The following is a 27,723-nucleotide window of genomic DNA, read 5'->3' as shown; positions in this document are numbered from 1 at the left end:
TAATTAAAACACTTAATTGGATCACAAAGTGCATATACCATACTGTGATATCACTGTCCCCTCTAATAAATCACTAATAAATCGCATCAATTAAAATCCCATCAACTAAATTAAAGTTCTACAGTGCATAAATTGCAAAAAGTGTGAAAAAAAATAAATTACAAAGTGCATTCACAATACAATAACACTATCCAATCATGCGCTTTAAAACGTCTATTCAAAAAGTTATTTTGCAAAAAAGTCCTTCTCAATATGCTGTGTGGTTTCTACTCTATAAGATTCTTAGTGCTTTATGTCCAAAAAAGTCCTTTAATAAAATAACCCCTTCTTTAGGACATCCGCAATATCTCTTTTCCCGTCTTACCGCATGGTCACTACTACCTGAAAAAACAAAGGAGAGAAAAGCTCTGATGGTTTAAAACCTTTTATTACTTGACTAGGTTCCATAAAACATCATTAATTGCTCTCACTATTTGCAATTTATGCACTGTAGCACTTTTGATTTAGTAGATGAGATTTTAATTGATGTGATTTATGAGTGTGGACAGTGATATCACAGTATGGTGTATGCACTTTGTGATCCAATTACATATTGTAATTAACGCACAGTAGGTTTTTCGCTTATGTCCTCCGACAGTCGCCGCCCACTCATACAGTCTTCACCAATGGGTATTGACTTCCTCTCCACAGGAGTAGCTAGGCATAAGACTTGTTAAAAACAAAAGCATTTAACATACACACCCATGGGGGCTGTCCCACTGGTCAATACCCCCCTGCAATAAGCCATCCCAACTCAGTTTGTCTTCTGCCTAGCGTTAGGAGTAGATAGGCTTCCCTGTGCTGGGGCTACAGTCTCAGCCTTCTAATCTTTTTCTTATGATTTTTATTTGCAAGAATGTCATTTTTTTCTTTGCTTTACTAGCTTTTTATTTTGTCAGCTTTAGTTTAGTCGGATCTTCGGACAAAGATGGATTTTGCGGAGCTGGGAATCAGACTGGTCGCCCTAGTTCTCCAGGGCAGAGGGTCAGATGGATTCCCAGCCCACCATCGAGCGTTCAGCCATGTGTTCGCCCTGGCATTATGAACAACCCATCCCTGTTCGCAGGGATGCAGCCTGTGAGGTGGCTACCTCACTGGACACATCTGCGGTTTATTTGCATGCTGCAGTGTCCTGCGTTTTGGCTGACTGCATTCCCTGCCATCTGAGGGCAGCAGCTTTCCGTTTAATGAGAGGCACCCCACGCCATCCGGTACAGGTAAGTATTCTCTGTGTGGGGCCTCTGTCTGGGGTGGCAGTCCTGTGTGCTGTGGTGTCCCCTCATGTCTGTGCGTTTGTGGGGCTCCCTGATGCGATCCCTGCGGGGGTCTTTTTTTATTTGCACTGCTGGCGCTGTGTGTGTGGGGGCCCCTCTCCTGTATCCCTTCGGTGTTCGGAGGTGCCTATGAGAATATTTTAAAGTATATTGATCATATAAACACATGGGATAGGACCTTCATAGCACGGGTGTTTATAGTTTTATATAACTTTATTTTCTGTATTTGCAAGTATGTATTTTCTAAGCATGTATATGTGCCAATCGTTTTAGCATCTACAAAGTTGTTAGGGGAGCCATTCCCCCAGTTTTACACTCTCAAATCTCATTGGATTGCACAAAATACTTTTTTTTTTTTTTTCTAGAATTCTTATCTTTGGCTTTATGAATTGAGTGTATGGCATGCAAAGATTGAGCGCTATGTAGCATTTGGGGTTTGTTTATGAGGTTCTCATGACCCGTCAAATAATGATACAAAGAAAGCCTGTTGATAGCTGAGACTTAGAAGAAGCTGCTTGCATGATGTATAGCCAGAATCTCCCAGTGACAGATCCATTGTCAGAAAGTAGCAGCATTTCAGGATATTCATTTCCTCAGTCGTAAGTTACCCAGGATCATTGTAGCAGTTTTCTCACATTTATTGCACCGGAGGGTGGTCTGCCTTACCAGCATGTGCTATATTAGACACGTCTACTAGAGAGGAAACCTGGTCCAGCTTCCTCCTCTGAGAGTATGAGGAAATGACCTTTTTCATGGGATTGAACACAGGTCTTCAGAGACTGCAATCCAGAAACACAGGAATGTGGGTTATATGATTATAATAGACCTATACTACAGCATGTTGGGAGTAGGATAATGGCATTGTGTGTCTACGTGCATATGATGGACCAAGTGATCTCATGCCAACTAGTTGCTTTACTGCAGTGGAGTTTGCTTTTTTCACCTCCAGTCATAAGCTTCCAGGGTAAAAGATTCTAAATTCAGACAATTCAGTCAGGGTCAGAGCAGGTACAGTATCTCACAAAAATTAGTTAATCCTTCACATTTTTGTAAATATTTTATTATCTCTTTTCATGTGACAACAATAAAGAAATGACACTTTGCTACAATGTAAAGTAGTGAGTATACAGCTTGTATAACAGTGTAAATTTGCTGTCCCCTCAAAATAACTCAACACGCAGCCATTAATTTTTAACCACTTCCCGCCCGCCCTATAGGCGGCGGGAAAGTGGTTGCATTATCCTGACCGGACGTCATTTGAATGGCGGCAGGATAATGCGCTCTGCGTACCCCCGGGGGCACGCAGAGCGGCGGTCGGTGCTGCGGCGTGTCACTCTGACACTGATGTAGGCTCTTTACCATGTGACCAGCTGTGTCCAATCACAGCTGGTCACATAGTACACAGGAAGAGCCGTTGATCGGCTTTCCTGACAGGCACGAGTATAGGAGAGCCGATCTGCGGCTCTCCTGACGGGGGGGGGGGGGTAGTCTGCACTGGTAATCAAGAGCATTGATTACCAGTGAAGATCATTAGGAGGGGGTGCCACTAGAACCACCAGGGATGCCCATCCATGACCCCAGGGATGCCCACCATGGCCACCAGGGATGGCAATCAGGGCTCAGGGAGCCCGCCAGTGCCCTCCCCATCAGTGCTGCCCGCTAGTGCCCTCCCCATCAGTGATGCCTTTCCAGTGCCCATCATTGCCATCTATCAGTGCCCATAAGTGGCACCTATCAGTGCTCATCAGTGCTGCCTATCACTGCCCACCAATGCTGCATATCAGTGCCACATATTCGTGCCACCCCATCAGTGCCTCCTCATCAGTGCATGTCAGTGCAGGAAAAAACTTATCTATTTACAAAATTGTATAACCTAGACAAAAAAACTTTTTTTTTTTTTTTTTCAAACTTTTCGGTCTTTTTTTATTTGTTTAGCAAAAAAGAGAAAACCTTGCGGTGATCAAATACCACCAAAAGAAAGCTCTATTTGTGGGGAAAAAATGACATAAATTTGGTTTAGGTACAGTGTTGACCGTGCAATTGTCATTCAAAATGCAACAGCGCTAAAAGCTGAAAATTGGCCTGAGCAGGAAGGGGGTGAAAGTGCCCTGTATGGAAGTGGTTAAACCGCTGGCAGCAAAAAAGGGTACACCCTAAGTGAAAATGTCCAAATTGGGCCCAATGTGTCAATATTTTGTGTGGTCACCATTATTTTCCAGCACTGCCTTAACCCTCTTGGGGATGGATTTCACCAGAGCTTCACAGGTTGCCACTGGAGTCCTCTTCCACTCCTCCATGACGACATCAAGGAGCTGGTGGATGTTAGAGACCTTGCGCTCCTCCACTTTCCTTTTGAGGATGCCCCACAGATGCTCAAAAGGTTTTAGGTCTGGAGACATGCTTTGCCAGTCTATCACCTTTACCCTCATCTTCTTTAGTAAGGCAGTGGTTGTCTTGGAGGTGGGTTTGGGGTCGTTATGTTGGAATACTGCCCTGTGGCCCAGTCTTCGAAGAGAGGGGATCATGCTCTGCTTCAGTATGTCACAGTACATGTTGGCATTCATGGTTCCCTCAATGAACTGTAGCTCCCCAGTGCCAGCAGCACTCATGCATCCCCAGACCATGACACTCCCATTATCTGAGTCAAATATGTTTAGCTTGGTCTCATCAGACTACAGGACATGGTTCCAGTAATCCATGTCCTTAGTCTGCTTGTCTTCAGCAAACTGTTTGCGGTCTTTCTTGTGCATCATCTTTAGAAGAGGCTTCCTTCTGGGATGACAGCCATGCAGACCAATTTGATGCAGTGTGCGGCATATGGTCTGAGCACTGACAGGCTGACCCCCCCACCCCTTATGATTGCTGCCAGCATTGCTGCAGCGGGTTTAAGTCTATCTCCCAGGAAAACCTCTGGATATAACTGAGCATGCGCACTCAACTTCTTTGGTTGACCATGGCAAGGCCTGTTTGGAGTAGAACCTGTCCTGTTAAACTGCTGTATGGTCTTAGCCACCATGCTGCAGCTCAGTTTCAGGGTCTTGGCAATCTTCTTATAGCCTAGGCCATTTGTATGTAGAGCAACAATTCTTTTTTTCAGATCCTCAGCAAGTTTTTTGCCATGCGGTCCCATGTTCAGGGTTCGTACGGTCATGAAAAACCTGGAAAAGTCATGGGATTTTAAAATGTAAATTTCCAGGCCTGGTAAAGTTTTTGGAAAATAACAGAACCCCACAAAGTTTTGGCAAAGTCATGGAATTTGTTCTTATGCAGAAAAGAGAGAAATACACCACTGTGGAGCAAATGTAAATAATTTTATTGACACATCGAAATTACATGAAGGTGACAGTAAGCGTCTATCTACATAGGTAGGCGTCCTTCCGGGTCCGCCGTGTTTCCTGAGACTGGCCAGCAGCAGCCAGGAGATGACACTAGAGAACCAATCAGGGGACTCAGTCTGATCGAGGCAGCGGTGAAGCGCATACCTCACTGGAGGGCCACACGAATGGGATGATGCAGGGGGGCGGTAACAGGTTTCGGAGCATGCTTTAAACGCTCCTTCAAGTTTGCAGGTCTCCATGTAACCAAAGCAGCATGGCGAGACGGAGGAAAATGAAGTGCAACAATGCTGAGGCTTCCGCGCGCAGCAGAAGGGAGTGTGTCCACATTAATAAACCTTTTGCTCAAAGCTGCAGCTTCAGTTGTATAGCAAAGTCAAGGAATGAGAAAAGTTTTGCAGCCTCTTGTAACACTGCCTCTGGGTGCTCTTCATTACCTTTTCTATCCACCTTTTCTAGACTGGGCATATCAGGATCAGAGAGAGGTATTAAAACCGGGTTCTATTCTACTCTGGTGCAAGGGAAGCATGTGCACCATAGCTACAGTTGAGGGTATTCCTCTGTGGGGCACGTGTGTCCAGAAGGTGTATGCAGCAACACGAGTATAGACCGTCCTGTATTGAAGTCCTCATAGTGAAAGGGCAGGAGGAAGCACCTGAGTACCTAAGGGCTCTAGGTGGAAGTGGTGGTAAAGTGTGTGGCCTGTGGTGTAATCACACTTGAAAAGTTTACACGGTTTAAAAAATATACACTTATAGCCCTGGTTTTTACAGTCCCATTTATGCAGTAATGGTCAGAGATACAGGATGACCCTGTCTTACCTATCCTGTAGAGAGTCCAGGCTTCACCAGTCACAGTGGACACACTCCCAAAGAGGTCTTCAGTATCTGAAATACATAAGGATAGACCTGCATAGCACCCTGACTACTGTTGCAGAAAGTGCCTAGGTGAGTTTCCCTGTAGTGCCCAAAGCAACATTACAGGCATTCCCCATAGTGTCTGGTGCTGGGTATGGCTCCTAAGATTTCACAGAGGTTGCCCAACCTGGATGTGCTTGCTTCTATTGTGGTTTTAGAAGACAGCAAAGGAGTTGATTAATAAAACAGTAAACTAGTAAAGAGTGACTTCCCAGTAAGGCAGGCCATACACGGTGCACATTTCTTTCCTGCAACCAGGGGTTGCAGGAAAGAAATTTGCCCGACTCCCCCAACAACATACAGTGCTGATTGCGGGAATCCCACCTGCTGAGCCATTGTCTTCTACCACGGGGGGGCACAGTGAGGAGAGGTTCAAGCATGCTCCGAAACCGGTTACCGTCCCCCGCGTCATCATGTTCGTGCGGCCCTCCAGTGAGGTATGCGCTTCACCGCTGCCTCGATCTGACTCAGTCCCCCTGATTGGTTCTCCCCTAGTGTCATCTCCCGGCTGCTGGCCAACCTCAGGGACGGAAACACCGCGGACCCAGAAGGATGCCGAGCTATGAAGATAGACGCTTACCTCCATGTAAATTTTTACTATGTGTCAATAAAATGATTTACATCTGCTACACTGAGTGGCGCCTTTCTCTCTTTTCTGACGGGTTCGTGGGACTGTTGCTTCGGCCTAACAAAGAACTGCCCTCGATGTAAGGCGCCGCATTTGTGCATCTGTGCCACCCATACCAGTCCGGCTGCACCTTATCCATTATGACTGCCTGAAAGGAAGCTTTATTCCATCATGACTGCCTGAACTGAAGCTTTATCCCCAAGCAGGAGCGCCCATCAAATCTTTTTCTTTCTCCAGTATATTGGAATAAAGTTGATATTGGTTAAATTACAATAGTTAACTTTATCAGCTAACGTTAGTGTATAGCAATGCCAGGGAATGCAGATTTCAAAATGTATGGGTTCATGATGAAAAGTATGAGAGGTGGTAAATATTTAATATTCTACTGTACACTACAAAGCTTGTCATTTATTTTAGTAAAAACCTGCTGGGTATAACATGGATTTTCTTCTTATTTAACATGTATACATAGACATTTCATGAAACATTAGGTCATGAATATTTACTTGAAGTCATGGAAAAGTCATAGAATTTTATTGGTAAAAATGTGTATGAACCCTGCATGTTGAACTTCCAGTGACCAGTATAAGAGAGTGAGAGTGTGAACGCCAAATTTAACACGCCTGCTCCCCATTCACACCTGAGACCTTGTAACACTAACGAGTCACATGACATCGGGGAGGGAAAATGGCTAATTGGGCCCAATTTAGAAATTTTCACTTAGGGGTGTACTCACTTTTGTTGCCAGCAGTTTAGACATTAATGGCTGTGTGTGTTATTTTGAGGGGACAACAAATTTACACTGTTATACAAGCTTATATTTACGCGTCCAAAGAGGTGTGAGAGACGCCACCTTTTTAAAATTGTTCATTCATAAAAGTTGGTATTTGGGTAAGGCAGGCCAAACAGTTCGAATCTCGGCTGGTTCAGCAGGAAAGGGGCAAAACCATTACTCTTTATGATGAGTTTGATATAAAATTCGAACAGTTCCTATATTACTTCATTAATTGTAAGTGACTAAATAATAATAATGTGAAATTTGTATTACATGTCCTACTATTGGACAATACAGATGCACTTGATTGGCTCACAGCATGGTCCTGCTGTGTAAATAAATATATAATGTATAATTTTTTTTTTTTTTTTTAAATATTGTTTTATAATTCTTTATCTGTTTTTCTATTCCTTTCAGAGGTCCTAGACGATGACAGAGTACAAGTTGGTGGTGGTGGGTGCTGGAGGCGTTGGTAAAAGTGCCTTGACCATACAGCTTATACAGAACCATTTTGTGGACGAATATGATCCAACCATAGAGGTAAGAGTTTCTATTTTTAAGTAAATTGGCCTTAATCTATAGTTTTTAATCCTAGTTCACTCAAAAAAGGTATGTGGTTGTAAATGGTACCCATGATCTTGGTGGACCACGACAGTGTTATCTTTTTTGTGTTTCTCTAAACTGATGCAGTATGCTTCTGCTCTTGCCGGAAACATGTTAATTCTAAATTATGGTTTTCAGTGCAAATCTCTAAACAGGGACATTCTAATTGTTTACTGTGGGAAAAATTCATTACAGCTAACCATTAAAATGGAACTATAACAATTTTGGAATATTTATCCAAAAAAGACCACACACTAATTATATAAGGCGGCGACTGTGAGATTGTTCTCATTGTTGCACAAATCAATGGCCAGTGCCACCAATGTTTTTTCAGGCGGACCTGATCGGACTCTCCATGCACTCCTATGGGGCAGCGAATGTCAGCAGTGACATGTCCGCTGACACCCGCTGCTATCCGATCTGATCCTGTTCGTGAAACCCTATTTTCCATCCATCTGGAGGAATGGACAGGGGGTCCGTTTTCACCTGATCTCCCATAGAGGAGAGCGGGATCCGACAGGTCTGTCTCTGCAAAGTAAGCGGAGACTGACCTGTCATCCGCCTGCTCAGCAGGGATCGGCAGATCAATCCTGCTGAGCAAAACTGAGTCCGCCTGGCAGAAATACATACAGTGCATCGGGAAAGTATTGACAAGGCTTCTCTTTTTCCACATTTTGTTATGTTATAGCCTTATTCCAAAATGGAATAAATTCATTTTCCTCAAAATTCTACAAACAATACCCCATAATGACAGTGGGAAAGAATTTTGTTTGCAATCTTGGCAAATTTATTAAAATAACAAAAAAATCCCATGTACATAAGTATTCACAGCCTTTGCTCAATACTTTGTTGAAGCACCTTTGGCACCAATTACAGCCTCAAGTATTTCTGAGTATGATGCTTTAACCACTTCCGCTCCGGAAGATTTTACGCCCTTAATGACCAGGCCAATTTTTGCAATTCGGCACTGTTACTTTAACAATTGCGCAGTCGTGCGATGCTGTAACCAAATACAATTGGTGTTCTTTTTTTCCCCTCAAATAGAGCTTCCTTTTGTGGTATTTGATCACCTCTGCGGTTTTTAGATTTTGCGCTATAAACAAAAAAAGTGAGAATTTTGAAAAAAACACAATTTTTTTACTACATTCCCAATAAAAAAATAAAAAAAAATCAAATTTTTTAACTAACAGTTTATGCCAATTTGTATTCTACTTATTTTTGGGGGAAAAAATCCCAAAAAGCGTATATTAATTGGTTTGCGCAAAAGTTATAGCGTTTACAAACTACTGGATAGATTTCAGCCATCAGCGATTTTTAGCCGGACTGCAACATTGCGGCAGACAGATCGGACCCCTAACTGACATTTTTTACACTGGGGGGGGATTCGGGCTCTGTGACAGGCACACAGAGATCGGTGTTTTAGCTTAGCTGAAACGCACAATCTCATTGTGCCTGTCTGATAGAAGAGCCGCCTGCTTTGCTTACATAGGCAGATGGCTCTTCTGTCAGTGTAGCCGAAGATCGCGGGAGGCCGGCTGCAATCGAGACCGCGTGCACATAACATTTACGTGATTATGCACAGCCGAGCCGCCAAGCGCAGTAAATCTGCATGTGCCAAGCTTAAGTGGTTAAACTTGGCACACCTATATTTAGGCAGTTTCTCCCATTCTTCTTTGCAGGACCTCTCAAGCTGCATCAGGTTGGATGGGGAGCGTCGGTGCCCAGCCATTTTCAGATCTCTCGAGATCTTCAATCCGGTTCAAGTCTGGACCACTCAAGTACCTTCACAGTTGTCCTGTAGCCACTTCTTTGGTATTTTGGATGTGTGCTTAGGGTCATTGTCCTGTTGGAAGATGAACCTTTGCCCCAGTCTGAGGTCCAGAGTGCTCTTGAGTAGGTTTTCATCAAGGGTGTCTGTACATTGCTGCATTTGTCTTTCCCTCAAGCCTGACTAGTCTCCCAGTTCCTGCCGCTGAAAAACATCCCCACAGCATGTTGCTGCCAACACCATGCTTCACTGTAGGGATGGTATTGGCCAGGTGATGAGCGGTGCCTGGTTTCCTCCAGACGTGACCGGATTCAGGCCAAAGAGGTGCAATCTTTGTTTCATCTGACTAGAGAATTTTGTTTCTTATGGTCTGAGAGTCCTTCAGGTGCTTTTTGGCAAACTCCAAGCAGGCTGTCATGTGCCTTTTCCTGAGGAGTGGCTTCCGTCTGGCCACTCTACCATACAGGCCTGATTGGTGAAGTGCTGCAGAGATGGATGTTCTTCTGGAAGATTCTCCTTTCTCCACAGAAAAACGCTGGAGCTTTGTCCGAGTGACCATCGGGTTCTTGGTCACATCCCTGACTAAGGCCCTTAATCCCTGATCGCTCAGTTTGGCTGAGCGGCCCGCTCTAGGAAGTGTCTGGTGGTTCCAAACTTCTTCCATTTAGGGATGATGGATGCCACTGTGCTCATTGGGACCTTCAATGCTGCAGAAATTTTTCTGAACCCTTCCCCAGATCTGTACCTCAAAACAATCCTGTCTCGGGGGTCTACAGACAATTCCTTGGACTTCATGGCTTGGTTTGTGCTCTGACATGCACTTTTAACTGTAGGACCTTATATAGACAGGTGTGTGTCTTTCCAAATCCTGTCCAATCAACTAAATTTACCAGAAGTGGACTCAATTTAAGTTTTAGAAACATCTCAAGGATGATCAGTGGAAACAGGATGCACCGGAGCTCAATTTTGAGTATCATGGCAAATTTTTTTTTTTTTTTTTATTTTATTTTTTTTTCATAAATTTGCAATAAGATTTCAAACAAACTTATTTCACATTATCATTATGGGGTATGGTTTGTAAAATTTAGAGGAAAAAAGGGAATTTAATAAATTTTGGAATAAGGAAGTAACAAATTGTGGAAAAAGTAAAGCGGCGTGAATACTTTCTGGATGTACTGTACAATGTGAATTCAGGACTGGCGTTTCTACGGAGCTTTGGCCGCAGCTGATCGGCCAGTTTGTATGTGGCCATAGCAGATAGTGTCTAGCTGCCTCTAAATGTAGCAAACTAGCTATCCATGTGAATGTAGCCATAGGCAAACTTGTTGGGTGATTTTCATACTGGGGAAACCTCTCAACAAGCCGGAAGGTGATTTTAACCACTTGCCGACCGCTGCAAGTACATATACTGCGGCGGTCAGCCCCAGCCAGGCAAAGTGACGTACCGGTACGTCACTAGCTTGTGAGCCCATAGCGGGCGAGCGCGCGCCCACTGAGGCGCGTTCCCTAACAAGTCAGTGCGTGTGACCGGCGGACCCGATGTCCGCCGGTCATTCGCGATCGTTCGCCGGGAAGGGAAAAAGGCAGGCGGCTAATGTAAACAAGCCGCCTGTCATTCTCCCCTGTGTAAAAATGGAGATCAGACGGTTCTACTATGTAGGACCGTTGATCTCTGTTTTTACACTAGTAGCCATGTCCAATCAGTTAGAAACACGCCCCTAGGACACACTTAACCCCCCCCCTCTCCAATACAGTTAACCCCTTCCCTGCCAGTGTCATTTTTACAGTAACAGTGCATATGTATAGCACTGTTTACTGCAGTAATGTCACTGGTAACCCCAAAAGTGTCAATGTCAGTCAAGGGTCCGAACTGTCCGCTGCAATGTCGCAGTCCCGCAAAAAAAATCGCAGATCTCCGCCATTACTCGTTAAAAAAAAAAAAAAACACCAAAAATGACATATTTCCCTTAGTAAACGCAATAACTTTTGCGCAAACAAATCAAAATACGCTTTTTGCGTTTTTTTTTTTTTTACCAAACATATGTAGCATAAAACAAATTAGCCGAAAATGTTAAATTTTGATTTTTACATTTTTTTTTGGGGGAATTTCATATAAAAAAAGTGAAAAATGTTATTTTTCCAAAATTGACGCCCTTTTTTGGTTTATAGCGCATGATCAAAAAATCACACAGGTGATCAAATACCACCAAAAGAAAGCTCTGTTTGTGGGAAAAAAAGGACGTCAAATTTGTTTAGGTACAGCGTCGCACGACCGCACAATTGTCCGTTAAAGTCACGCAGTAAAAAATCGCAAAAAACCCCCTGGTCAGGAAGGGGGTAAAATCTTCCGGGGCTTAAGTGGTTAAAGAAAGCATTTTCAACTTCAGGCACTTTTGTCTGATTTCTAATAAAGTACATATAGACATTGCTGGTAGGCTTTTTTTGTCATAATAAATTTATCCCACACGTCCTACTATAAAAATGCACTGGCAGAAAAAAGATGTTTCTGTCCTTGAATTCACATACCTGTTGCTAGAAATGCTATTGACTACTAGTTAAACAACAAGTTTATTGAATGAAGGGTTTATGATGATGCAGGAAAGGGGTTGATGGAGAAAACAGATTGACATTTTGTAGCATGCCAAATGAACCCTATACAGAGTGGAGTTAGAACTACCTTGTATGTTTAACTTTCCTAGTCATTAGGGATTCACAAAGTTGCTCAAGGTCTACGAGAGGTAGCAAGCTTTAGGTAAACTGTAACATATGTGACTTTATTAGAGTAGACAAGGCTTAACTGAAGGAAGAATGATTGATAGATTTATTGTAATCTACACTTTAGCTGCATAGAGAGAGCTCACAAAACTCATAATTCAAAGCTTGTTTAAACCCCAAACCAAAAATGTTATATATTGCAGCTTACCAGTCCTTAGATGTGGTGGCTTAAATTTTTTTTGTTTTTCTAGACTAAGAATATTTTCCGCAAGTGAAAAAAAACACCTGCTGCTTTTTCTTGACATGCAATGACCCTGTGAGCTTAACAAAAAGCATAAAGAACCCTATTTTTACTGTGTAAACTACTAGTCCCATCATCTCTATGCTGTTCCCTCATAAAACAGAGGCATAACTAGAACCTTGAAGAGTTCCCCCGGACCCATGGCTTGGGACCTTCCTTTCAACCTTTGTGCTCTTCCCACTGATCCTGGGGCCCTTGACTCCCGTTGCGGGGTCCTTTATATTATGGTCCTGCAGCGGGACCCTTTCACAAGTTCTGCAGTGGGCCCCCTTCCTGCCATCTTGGGGCCTCCCCACGGTGGTGGAATGCCAGGGCCCGGTTGCAAGTGTGACCTTTGCGATCCTGGAAGTTCACCCACTGGTGTTAGTAGTTTTTTTATTTTTTGGTATTTTAATTGTATTTTTTTTTATAATTTTATTATATTTTTTTACAATGTCACGGACTATGACTCTGTCCATTCAGTAAAGGAAACAGCTGGTAAATTTCATATTTCCCGACCCCTTCGTGGTTCTCTATTGTGACACATCCCCTGCAGCAGCCGTCAGGAGAGGGGAGGGAGCACAGTGGGGGGGGGGGGGAGCACACAGGGGCCCAGAGGCAGCAGAACACAAGTGAACTGGATAGGAGTGGTGGCCAGGGCAGCATACAGAGGAACCAATCTCCTCCATTTTCCTCCTGCAGCTACAGGAGGAAAAAGGAGGACAGTGATTTCTCTACATGCTGCCCCCACCGCCCCTTCTATCCAGGTGTACAGGGGAGCTACACAGGCCCTCTGGAGCATGGGGCTCGGTTGCAATTGCAACCCCTGTAGTTACTCCCCTGGAGAAAAAGCATTGACCTTAAGGACTAGATCACACATCCCCCTGCATTCCATGTGTCTCTCCACATGCCCATTTGCCCATTGTTTTGTCAAATGTACCACCTCACCTATTTGCTTGCTGACAAATAAAATAAGTGAATACCACCTTTTGCTTTTTTACAGGCATCTAGCTTTCAATAAGACCTTACAATAAGCTTTCAACTCCTTTACAATAAGATTATTAAAACAAACCATAAAAACATTGTTAGTGATTGTAAAAATAGTTTTTTCTTTTTTTTATTAAATAGCAAACATGTCCTACTTACCTGCTCTCTGCAGTGGGTTTTGCATCGGGCAACCTGGTTCCTCCTCTTCCTTGGTCCCTGGCTGGAGCTCCTGGCAAGCAGCTTGCTATGGGGGCACTGGAGTCAAGCTGCAGTTCCATGTAGCCATTCAGACTAGGGATGCACCGAAATGAAATTCTTGGCCGAAGCCGAATAATAATGAAATGCTTGGCCGAATACCGAACGCGGTGTTTCGCATTTTTTCCGTTTATTTTGCCAATTTTTTCTCTCTCCTCTCGTGTCTCTCTCTCTTGTCCTGGTATGTCTCTCTCTTGTCCTCTCATGTCTCTCTCTCTCTCTTGTCCTCTCATGTCTCTCTCTCTCTCTCTTGTCCTCTTGTCCTCTCATGTCTCTCTCTCTCTCTTGTCCTCTCTCTCTCTTGTCCTCTCGTGTCTCTCTCTCTTGTCCTCTCGTGTCTCTCTCTCTTGTCCTCACGTGTCTGTCCTCTCATGTCTCTCCTTACCGCCCTCCCTCCCATCTGCATAGTCGATGTTTGCTGTATGGCTCCTGTGCCCTGTCACAGGCGGAGGCGGAGTACATTTGGTATCACTCCGCCTGTGACAGACCCCGGTGTAACGTTAAAAAACCATACCCCGTGGAGAAACCATACCGTCGTCACTTCCGGTCTGAAACAGCTGAGCAGTGCGCATGCTCAGAGCCACGGATACGTAAATGAACATGAAAGAATTTGACAAGTGCGCATGCTCGGTGGGCATGAAATTCTCACGGCACTGTGTCTATTGTTATACTTGCGGCGGGTACATTAAAACACTTCGGCTGCAACATAAATCATCTCCTCTGCTATCGCTGTAACTTCCCTCATCTCCGTTAATAAAAATAAAAGCGCCGGCGGGTGTATGAGAGGTAAATGTGACGGCGATCGCGGCTCCGTGATCCGCTTTTATATTTATTACCGGAGATGAGGGCAGTGACAGGGCGAAGAGCGTAGATGATTTATGTTGCAGCCGAGCTGTTTTAATGTAAGCGCCGCAAGTTTAACTACCGTGAGAAATCCATACCCTCCGTAGCTGAAACGGAAGTGACGAGGGTATGGTTTTCTCACGGGTATGGATTTTTCGCGGAACACCGGCGCTAAGCGGCTACACAGGAAGCATCCGCTCTGCTTCCTGTAGTGCCTCCGGCTATGTTTACAGTGATGCTCGGGGATGGCGGGTCGCCGGTCGGGACATTGTTCGGCACAAATTTATTCGGCCTTTTTACTTATTCGGCCGAACACCGAAAGTGCTTTTTTTGCTATTTTCGGCCGAATAATGTTCGGTTGCCGAACATTCGGTGCATCCCTAATTCAGACACAGAAATGTGGTTCGGCCCTGCCCCCCCTCTCTCTCTCTCTCCTGATTGGCTAACTGAGTTTGATTAAATTGCCTTCCGCTGCTGTGTCTTAGCCAATCAGGAGGAAGAGTCCCGGACGGCCGAATGCCATAGAATGCATCAAGATAAAAAAAACCTTCTGCCTTTACAAACGCTTTAAATATAGATCTAATTTATTAAAAACGGAAAGGAATGTTCGCTCTTGGTCAAATATAACAAAAATAAAGTAAATAATATAACTTAAGAAGCAGTGATGTTACAAATTAAAACACAAAATGTTGCCAATGGACAAACTATTACAGAAAGGAGAGAATTACAGCTAAAGAAAGAATGGAGTTATCTTAGACAGACATCCTTACGATTTCATTATGTGACTAAAGAGAGGGGGCAGAGAGTTGGGTCCTAATCTTACAGTATATATGCTTCCAAAATGCCCCCACTTACTCCCTCTCTTCCAAGTAGAAACACCCCCTTGAAGATATCCTAAGACTCCATTCACACCTGAGTGTAGCAATTTACTGGCTTTCGCAGGTTTTGTAAAGTGTTTTTGCTGCTTTTTACAACCGTTTTACAGCTTCAGGCATTTTTGTTTAGCCAATAGAGTGCACTAGGGGGAGGAGAAATTAATGTTATTTTATTTGTTTTCTAATGAATGCCAAATTTTTGGAACAATTCTAGTTCTGTGTGATTGTGTGGTTGTTAAGCAGCGGCCCGGGAAGCCGGCTGCCGCGCCTTTAACAACCGGTGAGCTTTCCCTCACTGACAGCTGAAATGTAAACCAAGGAATGCCGGCAATAGAAGTCACCCCCCCCCCCTAAATCCATACCAGACCCTTATCTGAGTATGCAGCCTCGCTGGTAAGCGTCTCCCCCCCCCCCCAAAAAAACGATACCAGGCCACATGCCCCCCACATACCAGGGGCCCCCAAATCCCACCTGCTACCCTATGTGAGTATGGGGTACCCATGCATAGTACCCATACCCATTCACCAAAGAAGGGAATAAAAACACAACAAGAGTCTTTGTTTTTTTATTTTTTAATAAAGGAAATGTCAATGTCTAGTCGGTGACATCACAAGGGCGGCATGTGATGTCGCCAGGTAGCCCCGCCCCTTACCTATTAGTCAAAAACTCGTCTCTCTTCACTTTTTACACTTTTTGGTGAATGGGTAAAGGGGGGGGGGGTGGGATCTAGGGAGCCCCTTGTTAAAAAGGACTTCCAGATTCTGGTGAGCCCTCCGCCCGCAGCACTCCCACAGCCACCGCCCAGGGTTGTGGGGGAAGAGGCCCTTGTCTCCATCAATATGGGGAAAAGATGCTTTGGGGTGGGGGGCGGCAGGGCCCCCCTGCCCCAAAGCAACCCCTCATATTGAGGGCATGTCACCCCCTTCGGCCTGCTGGGTTGCCTGCTCTAAAAAGGGTCAGGTATGGTTTTTAGGGGGGACCCCACACCTTTTTTTTTTTTCCTTTTTCCCTTTTTCCCTATTGCTGGCATTCTTTTGTTTACGTTTCAGCTCTCAGTGGGGAAGCCCGCTGACAGCTGATAACGCTGCTTAACCAGTTATTCTTCACACAGGATTTAAATCAGTCGGTAATTTTTTGACTGTTCAGAATTCGAACCGTTCCAAAAATTTGGAATTCGTTAGAAAATTTTCTAAACTAATCGATGTTTAATAAAAACAAACAAATTTTTACTTTCTGCCCATGTCTAATTAGGAGTGGAGAGCTGCTGTTTGAGCAGAAAATGAGCGACAAAACACTTGTAAAACTCTCAAGTCACATGTTTCTATGGAAGTCTGCGGGGCCAAAAACACTTGTAATCTGCCAAAAAGAAGCTCATGGACTTATGTGCGCAACAAGCATTTTGCTTCAGGCAGCAGAATGCTCAGATGTGAACAGGGGCCATTAAAATAAATGGGATTTGGCTTGTTTAGCATTTTAGAGCTACAAGCTTTAGGCAGAAAATCGCTCAGGTTTGAACGGGGTTTAAGACTTTGCCACATTTAGTCAACAGATGGCGCTGTGGGACTGCGGTCAAAATCTCAAGACACTGGTCAGCTGTAGGTCACCAGCTGGCATTTATGATGATTGTGTCCAGATGTACTGACCTTCAATTTCAGCAGGCAGTTCTATTACAGTACTTCCTAGGAGGTGTTAGAAGAGACAATGAGTCCAGGGCTTACTTCTGTACATCAGTCAGGTGGCCTGTCTATAATAACCCCTTCAGAAACCCTTCCAGTGGTGTTTAATGGTGACAAACAAATGGTAAATTGCCATATTTTTTTAGCTATTATGAGAAGTCCAGTTAATGTCTAACTAGTATACTGAAGAGAGAGAACACTGCTCCAGGTGTGTGGTGATAGCTAGGAGATGGAGTATCCCATAGAGTGCTGGCCCCGGCCCACCTCCGTAGAAAACTTGTAGAAAAAGAAATAGCCGCACATCCAGGAATTCCATTTGCCTTTTAGATTTCTTTTAATTCCAAAATGTTACAAGTGATGACACCAAAGACACCAACATGAAGTCACGTAGACGTGTTTCACTCATACAAGAAATCTAAAGGCAACTGGAATTCTTGGATGTGCGGCTTTTTCTTTTTCTACATAATGTCTAACTAGTGCTTCTTGGTGCTGTAAAAGTTCACTATTATTCCATAAATTAAAAAAAAAAAAAAAAAGCCATTGTAGCCCCATATTTCCATCTCAACCATTTACACACATTTTTTTGTGATTTTAATGTGTTCCAGTGAATTTTCTTAGTGCTTTCCAGTGTGTTTACAAGGGTTATGGTGAAGAAACATGCATTAAGCTGTATTTCTTGAACACCGTCTGGCACAGAAAACTTCCCCTCTGCAATATTGAAGGCCATTAGTACCCCCTCTGGGGACAGCAAGTGCAGCACTGCCCAAAGACTGTAAAGGTTGTGTGTGGGTGTACTTGTTTAGTTTTTGGGCATATTCCAAGAATGGAAAAATGTATTTTTGTCAATACTGGGGCATACCCGAGTATAGCTGTACGCAGCAATTTATTTATTTGGATGGATGTACATGGCACCTGGGCTTCCTAGGAAGTTAATTGCATCAGAATCTATGTAGCATGAGCTCAGGGCACCCATGTGCAAAAGCCATTTAGACCTTCTTCCCTTGACAGGTCCTGCCAAGCAACCCACGGTTGCATCCATGGCCATCAACTTGAGGAGGGATATGCAAACTGTGGCCCTCCCAGATTTTGCAGAACTACAAGTTCTATAAGGCATAGTAAGACTGACAGCCACAAGCCTGACACCCAAAGTCAGAGGCATGATGGGACTTAGTTTTGCAGCAGCTGGAGGGCCACAGTTTGCATATCCCTGAACTAGAGCCTTGCTGTCTGGACTAGGTGTATGACCCAAGTCCTTGGCTACATTTTAATGGATCCTTTCATTTACCACCACTTGAGGCCTTTACCTAAAGCATTGTTACTGCTTGTACAGCTTACTGGATACTCTTAATCAGATATCCAGTATGAGCTTCCTTTCCATTCACATGAGAAATATTCTCTGGTTCAGATATTGTTGGTCATAACTCCTGTGCAAGAAGCGTCTCGAAAAGGTCCATAGGAAAGCGCCTATCTGGCACATGGTCCAGGCCTATCTGGTATATGGACAAGTACGTCAAGGAGATCACTGGGGAAAAGAGTACTTTCCTCCCCCGGAAAAAAAGGCTTGTGATCTTGTAGGTAAGCCTTTACTCCTGAGACTAGAACGTTTTTTCTCTAGCGCTCATCGACAGACGTAGTCCTCGGTGATACACCACCTTCGGGTTATGTTACCTCCGCAGGAGCAGGACTAGACAGGAAATTAAAAAGCTCTGGCCACACCCTAGGGGCAGTCCCAGAGGGTATATCCTCTCTCTCTCTCTGCCTCAGCAAATCAGTTATTTTCTGTCTAGTTAGGAGTAAGGACCTAGATACCTTGCTGGGATCTTAGGTCCTGGCAAGAATTTTTTTCTAAAAGGATTTTTAGACAGCTTTTTTTCTCCAGTGTTCCTGTGAGATCTTCAAGCAAGAAAGCTGAACTGGGCGACGGGCTGGATGTCGAGATCCGGTGGTCACCCCAGTTCAGCCTACGAGCGCGTGCAGGCCATAGCTCCGCGCTGGGTCGGCCGCGACAAAGTCCCATTAAAAGGACTGAACCCGCGAGTTAAACGTCTCGCTGAAACGCCAAAGACCATGAGTCACGGCGTCCGTATCGGTCGACAGCCCTCCCGCTCCGGTGGAGAGGGGTACTGTCAGGAGTTGGTGCCCGCCTGGTTCCGGTATGGTGAGTAGTATGTTCCCCCTTTTTCCCTGACGGGTTTTGTGGTGAACGCGGGCCCCTCTCTGTATGGTAAGAAAGAGTTCTTTCTATCCTATAACATGTCACAAATCCTCCTACTTTGAGTGTGATTTTATGTGTGCAAAAAGCCAGGAGGCTTGGTTTGGGAGCTAACAATCTATTGTATACATGTTTTAAGGATGTAATCTGTGGCATTCTGGGAATCTTATGGGTTAAGTATAAGCTACCCACCAGTCAGAAGCCATGGACATGTAGACTGCCTTCCAAATCAGATCTCCAGCTATTAGCAGGCCTCCCGAACGGCCATGCGGTCCGCCAGGGCCGGTACCGCCAACCACGCCATATCCCCATGCAGAGAGAGTGTTGTGTGCCTGCAGCACACCGCTAGTCAGCACAGGCCGCCGCCATTTTTTTTGCTGGATCGCACGAGCCGCCATTTTGGCGTAGCCTCGTGTCTCCAGCATGGGGGCGGCCATGTTTGAGGTGATTCTACACCTCGTGGAGCTTGGGGGAGGCGCCGGAAGGCGTGCAGAGGGGCGGAGCCGCCTCCCTTCTTCCTGGGCAGCCAGCCAAAAGACTTCCTGTTTGTCTAAGACAGCGCTGTAAGCTGTTGCAGTTTAACTCTGAACATCAAGTGGTGAGCCTGGGGGTCTATCTCTCTCTCTCTCGATCGATAGGGATCCCTAGCAGGTAACACTAAGGGGTTTTTTTTGTGGCACTGAGGGTCAAAAAAAAAAAAAAAAAAAAGTTTTTTCTTTACTTTTGAATTATATCATCCAGGAAGTAACTGGAGTTATTATGGACCCTGCCACACATATTCCCCCACCTGTTTCCCTCGAGGGGGCCTCGGGACCCGCCGGTGCACAGAGTATAGAGTCATTTACAGCAATTTTGGAGTCTATGGTGGCTCGGGTGGAGGCGGCCTGTCAGGGACGGGGGTCAAGGAAGCGACCCCCGCCTACCCCTATACTATCTGACACCTCTGACTCTGATTCAGAGATGGTCACTGCAGTTGCAGGTTCCTCTGCAAGGGCTGTTATCCCAGGTAAAGCCCCCTCAGACAGTGAGGAGGACGCTTCTTCTCCTGCTATAATTCAGGAAGAAGCATTGGTGGACGCACTAGTTGTGGCAGTGCAAGAAACCTTAAAACTTGAGGCTTTACCGGCAGAGGCAACTGAAACAGAAAGGCCTTTTGGGACTAATAAGCCCATCAAGACGGCGAAGGCTTTTCCTGTACCTAAATGTTTTGGTAATCAGATTAAAGGAGAATGGGAGCATTCTAAACGTACCTTTACTATTTCCAAGCGTATTGCTAGACGCTATCCGTTTGAGGAATCCATCATTAAGAAATGGACGGTACCACCAGTCGTGGATCCGCCTATTTCCAGGCTGAATAAAGCCACGGTTATTCCAGTGGAGGACACTTCGTCCTTTAAGGATCCGGTGGATCGAAAGATAGAAGCGGAGTCCCGCACTATCTTTTCTCTGATAGGGTCAGCATTTAGACCAGTAATTGTTATTGGTCTAGTTTCCCAGACACTTACGGAATGGGCGAAAATGGTACGCCAAGATCTTAGGGGAAAAGATATTCCCCAGGAGACATCTGATTTGATAGAACAGATCATACAAGGGCTACGGTTTATCTGTGACGCAGCCTTGGACACTACTCCCTTGTTAGGGCATGCATCTAAGTTAGCAGTGATCCTCAGACGTGTGCTGTGGTTAAAATGCTGGTCAGCTGACCTAGGTTCCAAAAAGACTTTGACCAATCTCCCTTTTCAGGGGAATCGTCTATTTGGAGCCAACCTAGATGAAATCATTAAGGATGCCACCGGGGGCAAGAGTACTTTTTTGCCACAGGCTGCAAAAGTTAAGGGACCTCGCAACAAGCGAGGACCTTTCTTTACCGCCCATAAAGGGCGCCCGGCTGGTACTCCCGGGAAAGGCAAGACTCCTCCAGGAGGGTTCAAGAAGGGATGGTCGGACAAGCAGAGGACCAACCCAGCCAAACCCGAAGTAAAGGAGTACACAGCCTGAAGGTGCGCCCCCACCCGATTTCAGGGTGGGGGGACGTTTTCACCGGTATTCAGGACATTAGATCGAGCATCTACCACTACTACCGGTGCGATTCTTCCCTTCCAACATTTAAGTACAGGAAGCGGTAGTTACCGTTCCCTGTATAGATCTTTTCCTTTACCTTTTCCTAAGATTAGTCCCGATACCTCACAGGAATCGGATCTGATTGACCAGATAGGCCAAGTAGCCTCTAGTCGGGTGACTTCGGTCCCTGAGGTTCAACCAGAAAAGATCACCTTTCCTGATAACTATCAGGTATCTGATAAATGTGTGGGAACAGAAAACGACCAGACTTTCTCGGATGGTCGGGGCCAGATAGCTCTAGGGACGCCTGGTTCAGATCCTATCAGCGCCAGTGGTCCTAGAAATTCTAGGCTGGCCTCTTCAAGCCGGCCTGGCCGACTTGGACATGTTAGTCGCAGACGTTCCGTGGGAACTTCGTCTCAGGGAGTGTCTGTAGTCTCTAGGACCTATTTACCTTCGTGCTTTACAGTCGCTGGTTTTAATGGCCTGGCCATTGAGACCCAAGTACTGAAGGACAGAGGTTTGTCTACTTCAGTCATTCCTACCCTTATTAAAGCAAGGAAAGCGACTTCCAGCAAAGTCTATTATCACACATGGAAGACTTACATTGCGTGGTGCGAATCTTTAGGATTTCCTCCACGTACCTATTCGGTGTCTCGAATATTGGCCTTTTTGCAACAAGGTGTTGAGCAGAAGCTAGCCTTGAGCACCATCAAGGGTCAAGTTTCAGCATTAGCAATCTTCTTTCAGAAACCTTTAGCTACCAAATCCTTGGTGCGGAATTTCATCCAGGGGGTGCGGCACCTGGCTCCTCCAGTCCGCGCGCCCTTACCGCCCTGGGATCTTAATTTGGTTTTGTCGGTTCTACAGAAACCTCCCTTTGAAAACATCAGGGAGATTCCCTTGCTTACTTTATCCCAGAAGGTGGCCTTCTTGGTGGCTATTACTTCTGCTCGCAGGGTGTCAGAACTGGCTGCATTATCATGCCAGTCCCCATACCTAGTGATTCATAGGGATAAGGTAGTACTTCATCCTAAGCCATCTTTTCTTCCTAAGGTGGTTTCAGATTTTCATCTGAATGAAGATATTGTACTACCTTCCTTGTGTCCTCAGCCCAAGCATCATCGGGAACATGCGTTGCATTCCTTGGATGTGGTTCGGGCAATCAGGGTATACCTGAAAGCTACGGAATCATTCCGTAAGACGGATTCACTTTTTGTGATCACGGATGGCCCCAGTAAGGGTTTGCCTGCATCTGCCGCGACCATTGCCAAATGGATTAGACAAACGGTGGTACAGACTTATTCTATTAAGGGTCAGAGTCCTCCGTTCCCTGTTAGGGCGCACTCCACTCGAGCGCTCAGTACTTCCTGGGCCTTTCGCCATCAGGCGTCAGTGGTCCAGGTATGTAAGGCGGCCACTTGGTCGTCGGTACATACCTTTACTAAATTCTATAAAATTGATGTGACGGCATCGGCGGATGCCTCATTTGGCCGCAAGGTTTTGCAGGCCGCAATTTGAGGAGACCGGTGGTCTACCTCGAGGGTTTTTTTCTGTTTGAAAATTGTTTTTGTTGAGTCTCATCATTAAGGATGAGCATTGTAAACTTCTAGTTGGCACCGGTTGGGCCTTCTAGATTGGGATTTGATTTCCATTTTCCCACCCCTCAGTTGTGATACTGCTCTGGGACGTCCCGAAGGTGGTGTATCACCGAGGACTACGTCTGTCGATGAGCGCTAGAGAAAAATGGATTTTTGTAAAATCTTACCGTAAAATCCTTTTCTCTTAGCTCATCGACAGACGTAGTCCCCGCCCCTCTGTTTTGGAGTTGGGTTGGGTTAAATTCTCTAAGCACTGCTTTTTCACATAACTGATTTGCTGAGGCAGAGAGAGAGAGGATATACCCTCTGGGACTGCCCCTAGGGTGTGGCCAGAGCTTTTTAATTTCCTGTCTAGTCCTGCTCCTGCGGAGGTAACATAACCCGAAGGTGGTGTATCACCGAGGACTACGTCTGTCGATGAGCTAAGAGAAAAGGATTTTACGGTAAGATTTTACAAAAATCCATTTTTGCCCCTCACTGGTCCCGCGCTCCAAGTCTAACCCTTGAGCACAATCCTGTTGGTAGGATGTAGACCTCCAAGCCCTCTTTCCAATAAGGGGATACCTTCACTTGTCAGAGTTGGGGAGAATGCCTGTCAGGCTTTCATTTATTTGGTTCCTAGAGATTTCTGATGTTTTGGTTCATAGTGTAATTTTTCAGGGCTATGAACTAAAATTTTCAAACTCTGCCTCCTCCCTACTATCATGCTCTTAAATTTGTCATCCTTCCCTGCAAAAGCGGGGGTCTCCCAACTGCTGTTCAGCAGTAACTTCTGTCATGGGGGATCTTCATTCAAACCTCTTCACTGTTTCCAAGGTAAATGGAGGCTCTCGGTTCATTCTGATTCTAAAAGCTCTCAACGTTATGCATTTCCAAAAGTTCTGCACGGAATCTGCCAGGTTTTGTCATTTTTTTTTCTCTATCGCTCATTGACAGACGTAGTCTTCTTGATTCTCAAGAGCTGGGTTATGTTGTCTCCGCAGGAGTAGGACTAGGCAGAAAGACAAAACGTTCTGGCTCCACCTTAGGGGCAGTCCCTGAGGGTATATCCTCCCTCTCTCTGCTACAGGGAATCAGTTTTTTTCTGTCTAGTCAGGAGTAAGGACCTAAGTTCCTTGCTGGGATCTTTTGGTCCTGGCAAGATTTTTTTCTTTAGAAAAAACATTTTTTAGGTAGTTTTTCTCCAGTGTTTTTTTCCTGTGAGATCTTCAAGCAAGTCGAGGCGTCCGGAGTGGTCCACAACCCCCCACCCCGGTGGAGAGGGTATTGTGAAGAGAGGGTGCCTGTCGGTTTGGTATGGTGAGTAAACGTTCCCTTTTTTCTTTCCTCGTTATGAGGCAGTATGAATTATGGGCCCCTCCATACATGGTCAGTATATATCTGACACTAAAAAGTCCCCCTTGTAAATACAGTATGTGTTTGTGGGAAGTGGACTTGGTTTGAGAGCTAACACTCTACCCAGCAGACTGTAATATTACAGCAGACATAGGAGGTATAATCCTACCTTATTTGTAGTGTATCTCCTGTAGATCAATATATCGCCACTTAGCAGAGATGCAGGTGGATGTGCTGGGAAAACGATTTCGGCGGTCCGCCGCCATTTTGCCGTAGACCAAGTGCATGTATGTCCTCAGGTCACGCCGGCCGCCATGTTTTTGGAGCCTTATGTCTCTTGTATGGGGGCGGCCAGGTTTCATGAGCCCAGCTACCTCGTGGAGAGCTGGGAACGCCGGAAGGCGTACACAGGGGGCGGAGCCACGTCCTTCTACCCGGGAAAAAGCAACAGCTCCTTCCAGTCTGTAAAAGACAGACGCTGACTGCAGTCGGTTGGAAACTTCGCTGCATCGGTTGGTGAGCCTTGGGGGGTCTCTCTCTCTCTCTCTGTGGGGATCGAGAAAAATTTTTTTTTTTTTTTGTGTTTTCTGGCAAAGGTGTCCTGAATTAACATGGACCCTGCCACTCATGTATCTCCTCCGGATCCCCTCGAGGGGTCTGCAGGATCCTCCAGCACCCCACTGACGATTGAATCATTGTCAGCTATTATGGAAACTTTTGTGTCCCGGGTGGAAGTGGCTTGTCAGGGACAGGGCGCAAGAAAGCGACCCCCGCCTAACCCCTTATTATCTGAAACCTCGGATTCAGACTCTGAGCCTATTTCTGCAGTTGCAGGTACTTCATCTGGGATTGGTGTCTCGGGTACTGTCTCTTCAGACAGTGAGGAGGATGTTTCGGCATCAGCCATAGCCAGAGAGGAAGCGTTGGTAAACGCACTCATTGTATCTGTTCAAGAAACCTTAAGATTACAGGGTATTCCATCGGAAATAGCTGAAACTGAAATCCCTTTTGGGACTAAAAAATGCATCAAAGTGGCGAAGGTTTTTCCATTGCCCAAATGTTTTGGCAATCCAATCGAAGAAGAATGGCGTCTGCCAAAACGCACTTTTACTATTTCTAAACGCATTAACAGGCGTTATCCGTTTGAGGAAACCCTCATTAAGAAATGGACAGAACCACCTGTGGTGGATTCACCAATTGCTAGATTGAATAAAGCCACGGTTATTCCTCTAGAAGACGCTCCGTCTTTTAAAGATCCAGTGGATCGCAAGATAGAAGCTATGTCTCGCACCATGTTTTCCTTGATTGGATCAGCTTTCAGACCTATAATAGCTATTGGTCTGGTTTCGCAGGCTGTAACTGAATGGACCAAGTGGTTACGCCGGGACTTAGAAGAGGTCCCTCAGGCGGTATCAGATTTGTTGGAACAAATGATACAGGGGTTACAGTTTGTGTGTGATGCGGCGTTAGACGCCACTCCATTATTGGCGCGAGCATCAGTCTCAGCAGTGGTTCTCAGGCGTACACTGTGGCTAAAAGGTTGGTTAGCCGACCAAGGTTCCAAAAAAGCATTGGCTAATATCCCCTTTTTAGGAGAGCGTCTATTTGGAGCCAACTTAGATGAGATCATTAAGGATCTCACGGGTGGAAAGAGCACCTTTTTACCGCAAAATTTTAAAGGTAAAGGAACTCGTCAAAGACGAGGGCCTTCTTTTTCTGCTCACAAGTGGTTTTTTCGTCCCGCGGGTGAAAAAATTAAGTCCTCCAAAGCTCCTTCAGGAGGCGTCAGGGGTCGTTGGTCGGGCAAGCAAAAGCCCGCCCCCTCCAGACCTGAAGATAAATCGTCCAAAGCCTGAAGGTGCGCCCCCACCCATAACTGGGGTGGGGGGACGTCTTCGCCGGTTCCCGGATCCATGGCTTTCCAGAATCCCGGACAAGTGGGTTTGCGAAGTCATAAGGTCAGGGTACAAGATCGAGTTTCGATCTCTCCCACCGGCGCGATTCTTCCCTTCCAATATTCGACTATCCCCGGATCGTTTAGAAGATCTGCGGAGAGCAGTCACGGATTTACTACAACAAGGAGTGGTAGTCCACGTTCCTTGGACAGAACGTTTTCAAGGGTTTTATTCAAACCTATTTACAATACCCAGGAAAGAGGGCAAAGTGCGTCCAATTCTGGACTTAAGGGCACTCAATTCTTTTGTCAACATAAGAAAATTCAGAATGGAGTCCATTCGCACAGTAGCAGCCTTCCTGCATCCAGGGGATGTCCTAGCGTCCATAGACATCAAGGACGCATATCTTGACATTCCCATTTTCGCAGGACATCAGCGGTTTCTACGCTTTTCCGTAGAAGAGAACCACTATCAGTTTGTGGCGTTACCTTTCGGTCTCGCCACAGCTCCTCGGGTCTTCACGAAGGTGTTGGCCCCAATGTTGGCACTACTGCGCCAAAGAGGCATATCGATTCTTGGTTACCTAGACGATCTTCTGCTTCATGCAGAGTCTCCTCAGACCTTGCTACAAAACATAGAAATTACTATGATTTCTTTACAGGAATTCGGGTGGCTGGTGAACCAGCAAAAGTCATTTCTGGTTCCCACCCAGAGGCTCGAATATCTGGGTCTAATTCTAGACACAGTCAGGACAAGAGTTTTCCTTCCGGTAGGGAAACTCCGAAAGATTCAATCAGCAGTCCAGTTGTTACTATCCAACAGCTGGTCTTCTCTTCGAACTTGCATGAGGGTTCTGGGGTTGATGGTGGCTTCCTTCGAAGCAGTCCCATTTGCCCAGTCCCATACCCGAATTCTTCAGCAAGAGATTCTTCTCAGATGGAATCGGAATCCGGAATCCCTGGACAATCAGATCCGATTGAGCAAACAGACCAGAGAGTCTCTGGTCTGGTGGCTTCGGTCTCCGATGCTCAGCCAGGGAAAGTCATTTCTGCCAATATATTGGACGATAGTGACCACGGATGCCAGTCTATCCGGATGGGGAGGAATTTTCGGTCAGTTATCTGTCCAGGGACTTTGGTCCCCGGAAGAATCCAGGTTACCGATAAATGTATTGGAACTGAGAGCGATCAGACTTTGTCTGATTCACTGGACCGAGCAGCTCCAGGGCAGCCCGGTTCGGATCCAGTCGGAACAATGCCACGGCCGTGGCTTATGTCAATCACCAGGGGGGCACCAAGAGTGTCCGAGCGGCCAAAGTGGCTTGCATTCTTCGCTGGGCGGAACGATTTGTTCCAGCTATCTCTGCGGTGTTCATTCCGGGGGTGGAGAATTGGCAGGCAGATTATCTCAGCCGTCAGACTCTGGATCAGGGGGAATGGTCCCTCCATCCAGACGTTTTCCACCAGTTGTGCCTACGGTGGGGCACCCCGGATGTGGATCTGTTGGCATCACGATTCAACAGGAAAGTACAGAGATTCGTGGCTCGCTCCCGCGATCCTCTAGCAGAGACCGCAGACGCACTGATCGCCCCGTGGGGGCAATACCAGCTAATGTATGCCTTCCCTCCTCTCGCGTTACTGCCAAGACTT

General features: G+C 45.7%; 1 protein-coding gene across 1 annotated transcript in view; it reads left to right on the top strand.

The window, feature by feature from the left end:
- HRAS (HRas proto-oncogene, GTPase) overlaps positions 1 to 27,723 on the top strand; it is a 196,332-nt gene that overhangs the window by 89,290 nt on the left and 79,319 nt on the right. Inside the window, exon 3 of the mRNA XM_082270626.1 lies at positions 7,386 to 7,508. Coding sequence (XP_082126752.1) covers positions 7,398 to 7,508 — 111 coding nt within the window. The 5' untranslated portion in view covers positions 7,386 to 7,397. The remainder of the gene's footprint in view (positions 1 to 7,385; positions 7,509 to 27,723) is intronic.

The sequence above is a fragment of the Pelophylax lessonae genome (genome assembly GCF_965119305.1).
Source record: "Pelophylax lessonae genome assembly, chromosome: 10".
Classification (NCBI taxonomy): domain Eukaryota; kingdom Metazoa; phylum Chordata; class Amphibia; order Anura; family Ranidae; genus Pelophylax; species Pelophylax lessonae.
This window is presented reverse-complemented; position numbering and strand designations above follow the sequence as displayed.